The 15093-nt window shown below is 42.5% G+C and overlaps 1 protein-coding gene and 3 non-coding genes across 5 annotated transcripts; all 4 read right to left on the reverse strand.

The window, feature by feature from the left end:
- Positions 1–297: 297 nt before the first annotated feature.
- On the reverse strand, positions 298–15034 carry Ncl (nucleolin). 2 transcript variants are annotated; one of them, NM_010880.3, is made up of 14 exons: positions 14785–15034; positions 13686–13802; positions 12536–13031; positions 12135–12320; positions 11950–12036; positions 11631–11772; positions 10599–10723; positions 9311–9434; positions 8705–8859; positions 8089–8212; positions 7777–7898; positions 6946–7072; positions 6391–6614; positions 298–6275 (listed from the first exon to the last, which is right to left on the reverse strand). In NM_010880.3, the coding sequence occupies exons 1-14, from the start codon at positions 14800–14802 to the stop codon at positions 6199–6201; spliced, it is 2124 nt and encodes a 707-aa protein (NP_035010.3). In that variant the 5' UTR covers positions 14803–15034; the 3' UTR covers positions 298–6198. The 2 variants fall into 2 exon arrangements, with proteins under 2 accessions (NP_035010.3, XP_006529301.1); XM_006529238.3 differs by lacking the exon at positions 14785–15034 and adding an exon at positions 14146–14594 and having other exon boundaries at positions 3412–6275.
- Positions 6749–6864, reverse strand: Snora75 (small nucleolar RNA, H/ACA box 75). Its single transcript, NR_028478.2, has one exon. It is a non-coding gene; the product is annotated as a small nucleolar RNA, H/ACA box 75 (small nucleolar RNA).
- On the reverse strand, positions 7560–7706 carry Gm24148 (predicted gene, 24148). Its single transcript, NR_106184.1, has one exon. It is a non-coding gene; the product is annotated as a predicted gene, 24148 (primary transcript).
- Snord82 (small nucleolar RNA, C/D box 82) lies at positions 11839–11906 on the reverse strand. The gene has a single exon (NR_002851.1). It is a non-coding gene; the product is annotated as a small nucleolar RNA, C/D box 82 (small nucleolar RNA).
- Positions 15035–15093: the final 59 nt, after the last annotated feature.

Consider the following 15093-nt stretch of genomic DNA (forward strand, 5'->3'; position numbering starts at 1 on the left):
GAGAAACTTCATTGTCTCTACCAACCAAGATGCAATTTTGCCATCTTGCTTCAAAGGAAGCTCTCGTGTCATCACCCAAGGCTGTGTGTGCAGCACTTCCTGTTTATCTCTAAAGAGTTTTGTCACCGTTGATGAAAGCCACCAATTTACTCACACATTGTCTCTCAGCCGTTGTATTTATAAACCTTGAAAGGGGAAACTGCTTAAATGTTCCTTTTTGGGTCCCTGAATTATTTTTTTTTCAAACTGTCAGCAACAGCCATTTTTCCTGAAGGGAAAACCAAACACCCAGATCTAGACATGTTTACTAGAGGTTTATCCTTCCCATAGTTTACCTTGTGGATGTGAATCATTCCGATGTTTAATTACTGTATGAGTGATATGCATGTTCAGGTACATGCTTGCTACAGAGAGGCCAGACAAACCTATTGTTTCTCTCCTTCAGCTTTTACATCTTCTAGAGATCAAACACAGGCTGTCAGGTTTGGTGGCAGGCACCTTTACTAATTGAACTCACTGGCCCCCTTTACAGATATTTTTAACCAACAAATGCAGTTTCTTCCTAATTAATGTCCAAGTTACCATTATGATGCCCCTAAAAAATTTGCACTTTCTTTGATATGGGAAAAGAAACTAGAGATGGCACCCTTCCAAATGATTAGACACTGGGAGTGTTATGATAGAATAGAGACAAAAGATTATCAAAATTGCTTTACCAGGCGGTGGCGGCGCACACCTTTAATCCCAGCACTTGGGAGGCAGAAACAGGCAGATCTCTGAGCCTGGTCTACAGAGTGAGTTCCAGGACAGCCAGGGCTACACAGAGAAACTTGGGGCTGGTGGATGGCTCAGCAAAGGTCCTGAGTTCAAATCCCAGCCACCATGCCCCAGATTTCATGGCTTAGGGTGAGTGTTTGTAGTTCAGCTAGTCCTTTCTGGAAATACTCACACACACACCCTAGAGTATGCCAAACCACATTGTCAACTGAACTGGATCTAGAAGGAAATAGACACGCTTCTAAGCATATCTGTAGGAAATTATCTAGATCAGGTTAACTTCTGGCTATGCCTATGAGATTATCTTGAATTACCTCAGGTATGTAAAACCATCCCTAGGTTGGAGTCCTAGTCTGCATGGAAAGGAAAGCTAGCTGAATACAAGCATCCATCAACTTTTTCTAACTATAGATGCAATGTGACCAGCTGCTTCAAGCTTCTGGCATCATGTCGTCCTTGTCCCTGCCATGATGGACTATATTCTGGAACTGTGAATCAAAATAAACCCCTTTTCTTTAAATTGCTTTGGTCAGGTATTCTGTTATAGCAACATGTAGAGTAATTCCCTAGTGCCCTAGACACTTATCAATCTGATCAAGTTTATAGCTGATATTAACAGCTACGAATCCACTCTCTTTGATGCCAGCACTCAGAAGGCAGAGGTGAATGAACCTCTGGGAATTAAAGGCCAGCTGGTCTAAATAGTAAGTTCTAGGATAACCAAAGCTACATAGTGAGAGAGACCCTGTCTCAAAAAAACAGAAATCTGACAGAAATGTAAAGGAAAAAAACAAAAAAACCAAAGTCAAGAAAAACTGCAATCACCTAATTATATGTACAAACCAAGGTCCTGGTCTAATTCCAAGCACCATAAAAATAATTACCAGATAGAACTGAGGCACATACTCTCAAAGTCAGTGTTTAGTCTGGCGCGCTACAGGTGTGCCAAGATTAGCCGGATTTCTGGGCAACAGAGGGGTACTGAGGAGTGAGTCTGGAAGTTTGGGGGGGACCATGAACAGGAACAGTAAATTTGACATAAAATCGCTTCCAACTTTTCCTAAATTTTTCATTTTCCTATTCATTTTTATGTATATGGGTGTTTTGCTAGCACCCAAGAAAGTGCCCAAAAAGCAGAAAAGGACCTTGGGTCCCTGGAACTAGTTACAGTCAAGCAGCATCTGGATGCTGGGAAGTGAACTGGGGTTCTCTGCATGTAAACAGCCAGTGTTTAATCACTGAAACTCCTCACTTTCAATTTGGTTGGCTCAAGAAAATACACAGCTGGTATTCTCAGGATAAACACATTACCTGGCTTTAAAGTAAATCTCATCATATTCTATGAAAAACAGAAACTCAGATTTTGCTAGCTACTTAAGAATGCCAGTACAAAATGTACTTGAATTAGCACATGGCTGGCCTCTAAATATGGGTCAATGTCCAGTTTAGACATGCAATGAAAGAGAAACAACTCTTCATAATCCTAACAAGTACTCAACCATAACTCCTGTTAAAACTACAAATAAGGGGCGACTTAAGGGCACTGGTCACTCTTCCAGGGGACCCAAGTTCAATTCCCAGCACCCACATAGCAGCTCACAACTGTTTGTAACATGGTGGGTCTGACTCCTCACACACATAAAGACCAAATACTAATGCACATAAAAAAATTTACAAATGACTTCAATGATTGTAGATGTATAGGAATTTGCAGGAAAAGAATTTAAATGACAAAATGGGGGCTTCATAAACTGGAAACCTAGAAGAGAAAGGAAACACTTGAAGGGCTAGAGAGATGACTCAGCTGTTAAGAGTCCAGAAAACACAAGTTTGATTCACAGTACCCACATGGTGGTTCACAAGAACTTGAAGGCGGCTGGTGAGATGGCTCAGTAGTTCAGAGCACTGACTGCTCTTTCAGAGGTCATGAGTTCAATCCCCAGTAATCACATGGTGGCTCTCAATAATCTGTAATGGGATTCTATGCCCTCTTCTGGTGTGTCTGAAGACAGCTACAGTGTACTCATATACATAAAATAAAAATCTTTAAAAAAAAAAAAAAGGTTGGAAGATCCACCCTCTTCTGGCCTCCTGTGGCATTGCATGCACATGGAGAAATACAGACACTATACCCACACACACAAATTAAAAAAAAACTAAAGACACCTGAAAGCTTCACTAAAGGGCCTAACAGAAGAATCAGTGAACTAGAATCCAAAACAATAGAATGTATCCAAATTAATATTCAAAGAGAAAAAAACTAGTTTCAATGCCAGTATCTGGTTATCTAAGAGTCCAGTAGAGAATAAAACTGAAAGGCCGTATTTGAAAAATAATGGGTGAGAATTCAGTTAGAACCTAAGAGTACTGTGGTTGTACATACTTGCAGTCTCAGCACTTCGAGTTGAAGCAAATTAATTTCAAAGACAATCAGGGATACACAATAAAACCTTATTCAAAATAAGTACTTCCCTTCCCTCCCCAATAAACCCTTGTTTTTTTTTTGTTTCTCTGTATAGCTCTGGCTGTCCTGGAACTTACTCTATAGACCCAGCTGGCCTTGAACTCAGAAATCCACCTGCCTGTCTCCCAAGTGCTGGGATTAAAGGCAGTGTCACCACTGCCCAGCCAGAATTTTTTTCAAAGGGTTAAAAAATGGGCCTCAGCCTATCATCCTTCTGATAGTAGTGTGTTTCTATAATGGAGCCTGACATGGTGGCACAGGCCTTTAATGCAACACTCAAGAGGCAGACATCTTGAGGTCAGCCTAGTCTACCTATTGAGTTCCATGATGGCCACAGAGCTAAAGACCCTGTCTCAAAAAAAAAAAAAAAAAAAAGACGGTGGTCTTTAAGATTTACCAGCGAGAACCTGATGACCAGGACCCCTGAAACCCAGATAAGGCCACTGAAATGGCATGCATTGCTAATCCCATTCGTATTGCCAGAAGTACTTGAAAGCTTGTAGTGAGTAAGAAAATAAGAGACCCTGCTTCAAAAGGTAGAAATATCCCACAAGCACACACAGGTTAAGTGGCCTATAAGTCCTCACTGTTGAGTATTTCTTGGAATCAGTTCCATCCTCTCCATCACTTATCATTTAGTAGGCACTTAATGGAGGACAGCAACCAAAACTTGTTTTACTACTAGAACCTTGAGAGCCCTTTTATTCTATGGCAAAGGGTTTTACCACTAACTGAATGAAATTAGCCTGTTATAGATGGTAATCCTAAGGCTATAGATCCAGCTTAGAAGTAAAGAGTACATGCTCCTCTTCCATTTCCCCTTCCTTTCTACCTCAGTATAGGGTCAAGACCTACACCCTTAGCATCTGCCTATGTTCCTTAAGAGTTGAAAAGGTTCAGGCAGATTGAACTGAAAACTACATTAGGTAACTCCTATCACTAGCATCCGTAGGAAAAAAGCCACACTGAAGGGGTAGTGTATAGTCAAAAGCAGGTGATAAATGGTCAGGAGTGAATCTTTTTGTTTTTTGAGGCAGGGTTTCTCTGTGTAGCCCTGGCTGTCCTAGAACTCACTCTGTAGACCTAGGCTGGCCTCGAACTCACTCAGAAAATCACTTGCCTCTGCCTCCCAAGTGCTGGGACTAAAGGCGTGCGCCACCACGCCCAGCTGAAGTGAATCTTTCAAATGAGAAAGCTTTGTTGCTCTTTAAAAGACCTCTACAAGCTACTCTACCACCAGAATAAGAGCTTTGTGTTTATCTATTAGGTGAAGGCAGATTAACTGCCTTCCCTCCACCCTTTCTTCAGTTCTCATGTTGCCACCTGCTGGAAGAATGAGAAAAGAAAGCAAACAACCATTTCCAGAAAGGTTTGCTGCTTTTCTAAAATGTCTGCCTCGTTTAGGGAGAGCTATTCAACTGTAAATCTTCTGATGATCCTATAGGTTAACTATGTCCTCAATCCACAAAAAAATGATGTCTGCTAGCACCAGAGTTGAACCTTTCCTTTGCTATTGTAGTCTTGGGGGTCTTCTGTGTAGCACTGGCTATTCTGGAATTCCTTAGCCTCAAATTGGTCTGCCTTCTAGGATTAATGACAGCTGAGTGCCTTCAGCTACATGCCATTAATCTTTAACAAGGAGGTTAACATAATCAAGGGCTCCACTCCCCACAGCAAAAGAACCCACCAAACTGTTCCCTGCTACACAAATCTAATGCCCACGCCATCCTCACTTTTAGACAGGACTGCGACTGCAATGGTCATACCACATACTCAAGCCACCAGACAGGTGCTAAGCGCAACCCTACAGAGGGTCTTTGGTTGAGAATAGCTGACTGGTCTTTCTTGAAAATCAGTTTGTTGGGAGTGGGACTTGGAAAAACACCTACAGGAAAGTTTCTATTAAGGTTATCTAGGCACCCATGCCTTATACAAAACAAACAAAAAACAAAAAAACCAAACATCCTTGATAGATCACTGAAAAATTCATTAAGTACACAGGCCAAGGGCCACTGTATTATCCCTAGTTAAACTGGACCTCTGACAACCTTTAAGTCAAAAAGGCCACTGTTCCCTCTGTTGGAACTTACAAACCTTGTTTCCCAAAGCTTCTCTCAAATTTGACAGGTCTTGTTTTTTTTTTCAAGACAAAGTTTCTAAGTATCCCTCACTATCCAGCAACTCAGTTCTGCAGACCCAACTGGCATTGAAGTCATAGACTGCTTTAGCCTCCCATGGGATTGGATTACGTCACTCCCAGCTTGCTGCTGAGACTTGGTACTCAGTGGCTAAAACTCTGTATTTGGTTGTCTGTGAGGTTTTTTTTTCTTGTTTTTTCAAGACAGGGTTTTTTCTCTAATAAACAGCCCTGGCTGTTCTGGAACTCTCTGTACACCAGATCAAACTCAGATCTACCAGCCTCTCCCTCCCAAGTGCTGGGGTTAAAGGCATGTGCAACCATCCTGGCTATGTGAATTTTTCAACCCAATGGGGTACCATTCCTTGTCCAGGTCATTTCAGATTGCACTGTACTGTTTGTTCTTATTATGCTGGGAATAGAATTACATACCACACAAGCTCTTGTATGGTATTTCCAGCACTGATCCATGTGCTCTATCAACCACTTTTCCAGTACACACCCTTCTAAGATACAAATTAAATCTTCCAGATCAGAATCATGATGAAGCTGTTCCCCACCAATTTCCACATTTGTAGCTGGGAATTCTTGAAAGCAGTAGGAACACAACTGAAATTCCCACTGGGCAGAGTTGGTCTTGCCAAGCTCTTAAGCAACAATCCAAATGTAACCTCTAGGAAGTATTAAGTCTGGCAACAGAGTTTAGGATCTTTACTGTCTTGGAATGTCCTTAGAAGGCTCTGTCATTGAACAGGTAACAGAGTAAAAACCCCAGAGTCCTTTCTTTAAAATGAAGAGGGAAAGAATGGGATGGAAGGAACTATTCAAACTTCGTCTTCTTTCCTTGTGGCTTGAAGTCTCCCCCTCCTCCTCTGCCGCCTCGGAAGCCTCCTCTACCTATAGGAAGGAAAAACATCAAAGGGTGATACAATTAGGACTGACCTTCCCATTTAAGGTGGTTGGTTAGGACACAGGTTTAGGAATCCGTTTCCAGTTCCTTTCCCTTCCTTACCTCCAAAGCCTCCCCGGCCTCTTCCTCCAAATCCACCTCTTCCACCTCTGCCTCCACCTCTGCCTCCGAAACCTCCTCTGCCTCCACCTCGACCACCAAAGCCACCTTCACCCTTAGGTTTGGCCCAGTCCAAGGTAACTTTGTTTCCGTCAATTTCTCCATCTTCCATGGCCTCCTTGGCAGCTTTGGCATCTTCCTCACTATTAAAGTCTACAAAACCAAACCTAAAACAGAAAAGAAAAACAAAAAAACCTCACCCATTAAGTAAACACATTTTAAAGTAACACAATAAGTACCAAGTCACCCAAGTAGAGTGACCAAAGTACTCTTCAGGTCGAGAAAATCGCCAGTATCTCATAATGTCTCACACAACAGCCAAATATACTTCTGCAAAAACAGAAGATAAGTGCCAGTTCTGTGAATTCTCTCTTCTTCTCGTGCGAATCCATAATCTATCACTGATGGACAGAAAGGAGCTCAATGAGAAGATACTGCAGACCCAAGTTCTCCATGCAGAATTCACTAAAAAGCAGCAACACTACTACGCCTTCTTACCCTTTGGAAGAACCAGTTTCCCGATCAGTGACTATTCTTGCACGAACAGAGCCCTCAAATGATTCTTTTAAGGTCTCTTCAGTGGTATCCTCAGACAGACCTTTGACAAACAGAGTTTTGGATGGTTCTGGAAGAGAAAAATTCCTGTTTCACTATGAACCCTTGGTGAATACTGCCATACTGCCACATTCAGCTGAAGTAGATTCCTTTTTAAAAAAAAAAAAATTTTTTATGTGCATTAGTGTTTTGTCTGCAATCTATGTCAGAGCTTAAGAGTTACAGACAGGGTTGGGCAGTGGTGGCGCACACCTTTAATCCCAGCACCTAGGAGGCAGAGGCAGGCAGATTTCTGAGTTTGAGGCCAGCCTGGTCTACAGAGTGAGTTCCACGGCAGGCAGGACTACACAGAGAAATCCTGTCTCGATAGGTGCCATGTGAGTGCTGGGATTTGAACCCAGGTCCTCTCAGTGCTCAACCACTGAGCCTTCCCTTACACTGATTTTGTTATGTCTTTTTTTCCCCCTTTTACCAGAAAAAGCAATTAACACAAGAAATTAAGGTTAAAAAAAAAAAGACTACACTGGATCAAAAAAAAAGCGTACTCAGAGGGCAATCAAGGTTGCTGCTTTGAGTTGACATAGCTGGATCAGAACTTGACTATCTAGAGGAATTTTCTTGAGATTTCATCAATTATTTCTCAGGTAATCAGTCATCATATCCAGTTGTCATTTTCTCAGCAACAACATAAAGACAGCCCCAAATGAGCATATAGGCACATAAAAATAAAAAAAAATATCACCCAACCAAGTCATATCATGTCAAAGGACTTACGACTTCTCGAATTGGATCCTTGCAACTCCAGCCTGATTGTTCTGCCCTCAATTTCCATTTTATTACAGGAATTTAAAGCTTCTTTAGCATCTTCAAATGAAGCAAATTCTATAAATGCATACCTGAAGGTTGAAAGTCAGTTCTCAGAATAAAGCTTAGAAACACTTGGCATCAGCATGTAATTTACTATCAATATTTACTGCCCTTTGTATAGCTAAAACTTTAGTTTTTTTTTAAGCTAACAGGACAGTCTTACTCTTATACGTAAGAGTATGTATGTCCAGCCCACATCTAACGTAAAAATTATTTTACCCTTTAGGTTTGCCATGTGGGTTCTGGGGCACTTTGATAAAAGTTGCTTTCTCAAATACTTCCTCAAGAGTTTCTTTTGTTGCACTGTAGGAAAGGTTACTTAAAACCAAAGTCTTTGATTCACCTGCAAATACAAAGATAACACATTAGCAAGGTATGTTAGAGTATGTCTGTGTATATTTAAACACTCAGTAAGTGGGTCACCTATAAAGCATGTCTCCAACCTAATCCACAAGGTTACTGGAATGTTAACTGAAACAATGGCACTTCAACCATGTACCATATACCATAATTCTAGAACCACCAGTGTATATCCATTATATACAGTAATGCCTTCTTTGCTCCTTTCATTTTCATTCTAATTAGATAACTGTTCTTTGTTGTCTTACACTATTTTCTAAAATAGTTTAAGCCATTTAAAGTAGAAAACATACCCAACAAAAAGCTTTATTTGCCTACTATACTCCAAAGGAAATGATTTCAAATAGCTTTCACTCATGAAGACTAAACATCAGCTATATGAACAAAGGTGAACTAATTGTAGGTAACCAATTACTTAAAATACAAAGATACAAATGATTCCTGTTCCCACTACACAATAAACCCTTTAACTTACCACTCCAAGTGCTGGTCTTTCCAGTTCTCTCTTGCCTTTGACCTTTCTCTCCAGTATAGTAGAGTGAAACAGATCGTCCATCAATTTCTGCCCCCTGCTTTTCTTCCAAATTTTTCTCTGCATCAGCTTCAGACTTAAATTCAATATAAGCAATCCTGAAAGAGTACAAGACAATTCAGTTACTACGTTAGAGAAAATATTACTCAAGCATCAGTCATGAAGGACTTAGTCACATGTGCTTTTACTGTTCTTTTACTATGTATTAGCTCATCTTCATCCTTTAAACTGGTGAGGAGGAAAAAGAGCCAACACAATAGACTGAACTGCCTAGAATCACATTTCTCTCATAAAATAGGGAAGGATAGTACTTGTGGCAAAAGATGCCAATTTGGATTGAGCCTGTAAAATTGATCACAGCTTCAAAACCCATCAGTTGAGCATTTTTAATGTCAGAACTTGGGAGGTAGAGGCCAGAGGACCAGATATTCAATTTTCTGGTTATGAAGTTAAGTTTGAAGCAGCAGACTAGAGACTGTCAAGGACAAGGAGAGGGGAAGAAGACACTAAACTTAATAAAACTTTAACACTCAAAGACACAAAACATACCCTTTACTTTTCCCATCCTGGCTGACTAATCTGATCTCCATGGCGTCTTCAAACACTTCCTTTAATTCATCCTCAGTGATGTTGAAAGAGAGGTTTTTGGCTAGAAGTGTTCTTGCAGCTCGAACTATGTTGGAAAAAGATTTAATTAAGTACATCAATTTACAAGTCACAAGAGAATAAAGCAAATAATTCCTATAAAGTACAAGGATATATGCTAAAAAAAAAAAATGGTATAAAGGGATGGAGAGGTGGCTCAATGGTTACTAACCATTTGCATGAAGAGTACCCATGTTCAATTGTCACCTGATGACTCACAAACCCCTGTCCAGTTTCAGATGAGGCTCTCCTGGCTTCCCTGGACACCAGACTTATCTCCTTCCTACTTGTTTACATGTATATCATGTTCCTTAGACCATATGTATTAAGTTGTATATGGAACAAGTCTATTTAGACTTAGTTTCCATCTCTAAGATACCTCATCACTCATATGGTTCATTCTACATCAAAAGCCTAGATCCAGTAAGCATATAACATAGACTGCAGATTGAGCACACAGCAACCTTGTAAAATGAGCAAAAGGGGACAGAGGATATGTAGCAGTTTTAAGAGTGATTGCCTAGCAGGGCAGTGGTGACTCACGCCTTTAATCCCAGCACTTGGGAGGCAGGCAGATTTCTGAGTTCAAGGCTAGCTTGGTCTCCAGGACAGCCAGGGCTACACAGAAAAACCCTGTCTTGAGAAAAAAACAAACAAAAAAACCCAACAAATTTGCCTAGCATGTGAAAAGCCCACGTTCAATTTTCAGCACAACTAAGAAACAAACACTTAAAATCCAAATTCTGAAACTCAAAATATAGGGATCAAGAATTCATTTAAGAGATACGTAAGCTTCAAGCATGTCACGATACACATGTGGTCAGAGGATAAGCTAAAACTTTTTTTCCGAGACAGGGTTTCTCTGTGTAGCCCTGGATGTCCTGGAACTCACTCTGTAGACCAGGCTGGCCTCGAACTCTGAAATCTGCCTGCCTCTGTCTCCCAAATGCTGGGATTAAAGGTTCTTCTCTCTTCATGTGGCTTCTAGAGATCAAACATTTTGCAGCAAGCATCTTTACTCACTAAGCTATTCCTCCTGTCAGCCCTGACATTATATATCCCAGGAATCAAACCTGTCAACAAGCACATGACCTATGACATCTCATTGGTTCACAATGAGGATGAAACTAAGGAAGAGGCACCAGACTGCCTAAGTCTGTTAGTATCCAGTCACCCAGACCCCCTTACATACCTTTCTTACTATCTCTTCCTTTTGGTTTTTCTAGTTTAATTTCATTGCCAAACACTTTTAAACCAGTGAGCTCCAAGGCCTTTTCTAGGTCTTCAGCAGACTCAAAGTCCACATAACCAAATTTCCTTGAAGATGGAAAAAACAAGATTACAGGTATGAGAAGGTGATCTGCACTTATACCATGTGGCACACACACAGAGCATCTACAGCACTAACAAAAATAAAACTAGATCACCCTTATCTTCCATAAAACCAAGTCCAAAGGCTGGAGAGATGGCTCAGCGGGTAAGCACATTGACTGCTCTTCTGAAGGTCCTGAGTTCAAATCCCAGCAACCACATGGTGGCTCACCACCACCCATAATGAGACCTAATGCCCTCTTCTGATGCATCTTAAGTCAGCTACAGTGTACTTATGTATAACAACAAATAAATCTTTGGGCCAGAGCAAGCAAGGACTGAGAGCAGAGCGAGCTGAGATCCTAAAAATTCAATTCCCAACAACCACATGAAGGCTCAAAACCATCTGGACAGCTACAGTGTGCTCATATACATAAACAAATCTTAAAGAAAAAAAAACAAAAAACAAAACAAGTCCATGTACCAAGACATTACAACAAATTCACCTCGATTTCTTCATTCAGTATATTGTAACTAACAGCAGTAGCTAGCATGGACCCCGCTAAAAGTACAGAGAATACTTTTAGCTAAAAGCATATGACTATGCAGATCCATAGTTGTAGATACTGCACAAAATTTTATGTGTTTAATATCTTTTCTTCTTTAAATTTTATTTTATCTTTATCAAGTCAAACACAGGAACTTCAAATTGCAGGCCCTATGACTCGATGATTTAGTTCAATACTATAGTCTTTCTTACTGCAGCTCCTTAACTGTACTTAAGGCCACGAGAGGAGACAACTGACTTTTACTAACATAGTTAGATATAGCCCCATGTTTAAAGGCAGGGAAGAATACAACTGGAAAGTAAAAATTCTAGCTGATACACATGTAACATTCAATTAAAACTTACCTATTTGTACCAGTTCTGACATCCACAACAGCAAGATCATTTTTAGCAAAAAGTTCACTGATGGCAAATTTTAATTCATTAACAGACTTGTTTGGATTAAGGTTTCCAATGAACAGATTGAAAGGTGTAGTTGGTTCTGAGCCTGCACACACAAAAAATGAACTTTCAGCCCACTTAAGCACACAACAAATTTCATCATAAACTATAAAGCACATCAGCATATTTCATTTCAACCCCATGGTTCAGTATTAAGTCCCTTTGTCACTCATCACTTGTGCTAGTGCTACTCTGATCTGTTTCCCCAGTTTTGCAGGCTTACCTTCTACTTTCTGTTTCTTGGCTTCAGGGGCTTCTTTCTGCTTGGTCATCTCCTTCTTCCGTTTTCCAGGTGCTGCTTTAACAGGTTCTAGATGTTTTAAAATGCCATTCATGAGTAAGCAGACACTTTAGCATAGCCAGTAAGCCTTACTTAGGTCAGCATACTTTAAAAGTTAATATGGTTACCTTCCTCCTCTTCTTCCTCATCATCATCTTCGTCATCCTCTTCCTCATCATCCTCATCCTCGTCATCTTCATCCTCTTCCTCATCATCCTCCTCCTCAGCCACACTCTTGGCTTTCATAGGAACAACTTTTGCAGGAGTTTTCTTTCCTTTGGCTGTTGTGATCTCCATAACTTCTTCCTCAGAGTCTGGAAGAAAGATGGCAAATCAGGCAAATGTATTTGCTACCTACCAATCCAGACAAGATAAATGCTACAAATACTTAAAAAAAACAAAAACTACTTAGCAAATGAAAACCTATTAAGTTATGGAAAGAACTAAGAGCACAAAATGAGTTTTTAATCTAATGAAACAGTGAGGGAATGTACATGCAGTACCCTAAATATCCTAAGATCTAACTCACCATCTTCCTCCTCTTCATCATCATCTTCCTCATCATCTTCATCCTCATCATCTTCCTCATCCTCTGAGGCAGGAGCAGCAGGAGCTGCTTTTGCTGGCTTCACTCCTTTTACTATTGGTGGCTCAAACTCATCCTCTTCCTCATCATCTTCATCCTCATCGCTATCATCTTCATCCTCTTCATCTTCATCCTCATCACTGTCTTCCTTCTTGGCATTCTTACCGTTCTTAGCCCCCTTAGCTGGAGTGGCAGCTCCCTTTTTACCAGGAGTTGGTACCAACGCTTTTGCTTGTGCAGCTCCCTTCTTACCCGGTGTTGGAATGACTTTGGCTGGTGTAATGTTTTTCTTAGCTGGTGTGGCTACTGCCTTTTTGCCTGGGGTCACAGCTGCTTTCTTAGCTGGTGTGGGAACTGCAGCCTTTTTTGTTTGTGAAACAACCACCTTCTTTGCTGGGGTTGTGGTAGCCTTTTTGCCTTTTTTCTGAGGGATGACAACCTTGAAAGCAAACAAATCATAAGCATTCCTTTATACCCAATGCTACATTAAGAGACTAACTTTGAGCACAAGAAAATGGACATTAGATAGGCTTAAAAAAAAAAAAACAAACAACCAAGAACTGGAGAGATGACTCAAAAGTTAAGCACATGTGTTACTCTTGTAACATGTAACATTCACATGTGGCTTTAACTCCAGTTCCAGGGGATCCAAGTACATTCTAGTATGAGGGTACCAAGCATGCTTAATGGGTGCGCGCACACACAAAGATAAACATTAAACCCTGAAATAAGGAGACATGGCTTTCAATACTTTAAAAAAAAAAAAACTGGACTCAGCACCTGAGCTTTTCTAAGAAATCTGATTGAGCATGACCATAACAACGGTCTTGAGACAAGGTTTCACTATGTACTACTCCCTGCTTGCCTGGAACTCAAAATTCTGCCTGTTTCTGTCCCCTGTTTTGCCGACTGTCTTGCAGAAGGAAGGAAGGAAGGAAGGAAGGAAGGAAGGAAGGGAGGGAGGGAGGGAGGGAGGGAGGGAGGGAGGGAGGGAGGAAGGGGCTTGCCATTCAACCATTTACTACATATCCTGTATTTCTAAGACTTCCAGACATTCAATTCCACCGGTTTATTGCTGCAAATAGCTTCTTACCTCCTCTTCTCCACTGCTGTCATCTTCATCTTCTGACATTTCTTCATCTTCACTATCCTCTTCCACCTCCTTTGGAGGAGGAGCCATTTTCTTGGCCTCACCGTGGGTTTTGCCAGCCTACAAACGCACACAAAAATTGCACGCATTTTCAGTCACTTTGCCTTTGGCCACCACCTTTTTCTTACTAAAGGACACAAGCATAAAGACTTCTTCTTGGCCAGGCATGGCATTCTCCTGGCAGTTTTTTCTGCGAACCGCGCATAATTTTTTTTTCCTTCTCACAGATAACTGAGCAGACAGAACTCTACACCAAGAAACAGCCACAGGTTATAAAGTCTCCTAGTCGTGGCCATCTATTTTCTGGCATCTTCCACAAAAAAAAAAAAAAAAAAAAAAAAAAAACCCAGTTAAAGGGATCCCTTTAAGTTATTTGCTGGGGAAGGGGGTATCTCGAAATCACCTCTTAAAGCAGCACCACGTAACCCAACTGCTTCCCACTTTCTCTCGCTTCCAGCCCCACCACGTGGAGTCACCACGCCGCCACCTCAGGGGTCCACCACGTGTCCATCCCGGTCACCGGCAGAGACAGCAGATCGCCGGGCCACCCATCCATCCCCACGCTGCCGTCCCCCTTTCCGGGGTACTACAGACACTCCCCCACTGCCCCGGGTCGCGCGACACGTGCGGGGCTCCGCAGAGCACGTGGCGGGCCGCGCACCAGAGCACGTGCGCGGGGAGGCGGGGCCCCGGGACCGCTCGCCGCCTAAGGTTGGCCCTCTCTTCCCACGCCGTGCCCCTATCCGCTCTCAGCTCCTCCGATCTCTCCTCACACCGTCCCCTCCCGCCCGCTACATCCGAACCCTCGATATCGCCCTCCCGGAAACCTGCCTCCGCTCTTCTCATCCCCCTAAGTCAGAGGGCAAGCACCGCGAGACCTCCCGCTAGTCGCGCGAGACTTTCCCCCCCAGCATGGCGCCCTCGAACGCGCCCGGGATTGCGCGCAAGCCCTCCTCCCCTCCGCGACGGACGGGCGGGCGCGCGCGCGTCCCTCCGAAAGCAGGGGCCTAGTCGTCCGCGTCGGCGCGCCAAGGCCTCTTACCTTTGCGAGCTTCACCATGGTGGCGGATTACGGCGGCGGCGCGTGTGGAGAGCGAGCAGCTCGGAAGAGCTCAGCGGAAGCCACACGAAAGCGACTGCAGTAGCGGGTACCGACGACTCTGGAGCACGTACAACCGCCTGCCAGCTACAGCTAGCGTCTGAGGCAAAAGACTGAGCCTGCCCAGTAATCGCCTCTGGAAAGGCGACGAAGGGGGTCCTCGTGACTTCGGCTCCACCAACCAGAGCTCGCGTCCGTCCCCGGAGCCAACCGCGAGCCTTAACGCGGGGCAGCGTGAGGCGGGCCTAAGGC

Source organism: Mus musculus, chromosome 1 (genome assembly GCF_000001635.26).
Source record: "Mus musculus strain C57BL/6J chromosome 1, GRCm38.p6 C57BL/6J".
In the NCBI taxonomy this organism is placed as follows: Eukaryota; Metazoa; Chordata; class Mammalia; order Rodentia; family Muridae; genus Mus; species Mus musculus.

What these genes read in the sequence shown, in the direction of transcription:
- Ncl (NM_010880.3), bottom strand. An exon ending in ACAGCAGTGGAGAAGAGGAG is followed by an intron (nt 13,032 to 13,685) that starts GTAAGAAGCTAT and finishes TTTGCTTTCAAG; the next exon opens with GTTGTCATCCCTCAGAAAAA. An exon ending in AAAGACCAGCACTTGGAGTG is followed by an intron (nt 8,213 to 8,704) that starts GTAAGTTAAAGG and finishes TTGTATTTGCAG; the next exon opens with GTGAATCAAAGACTTTGGTT.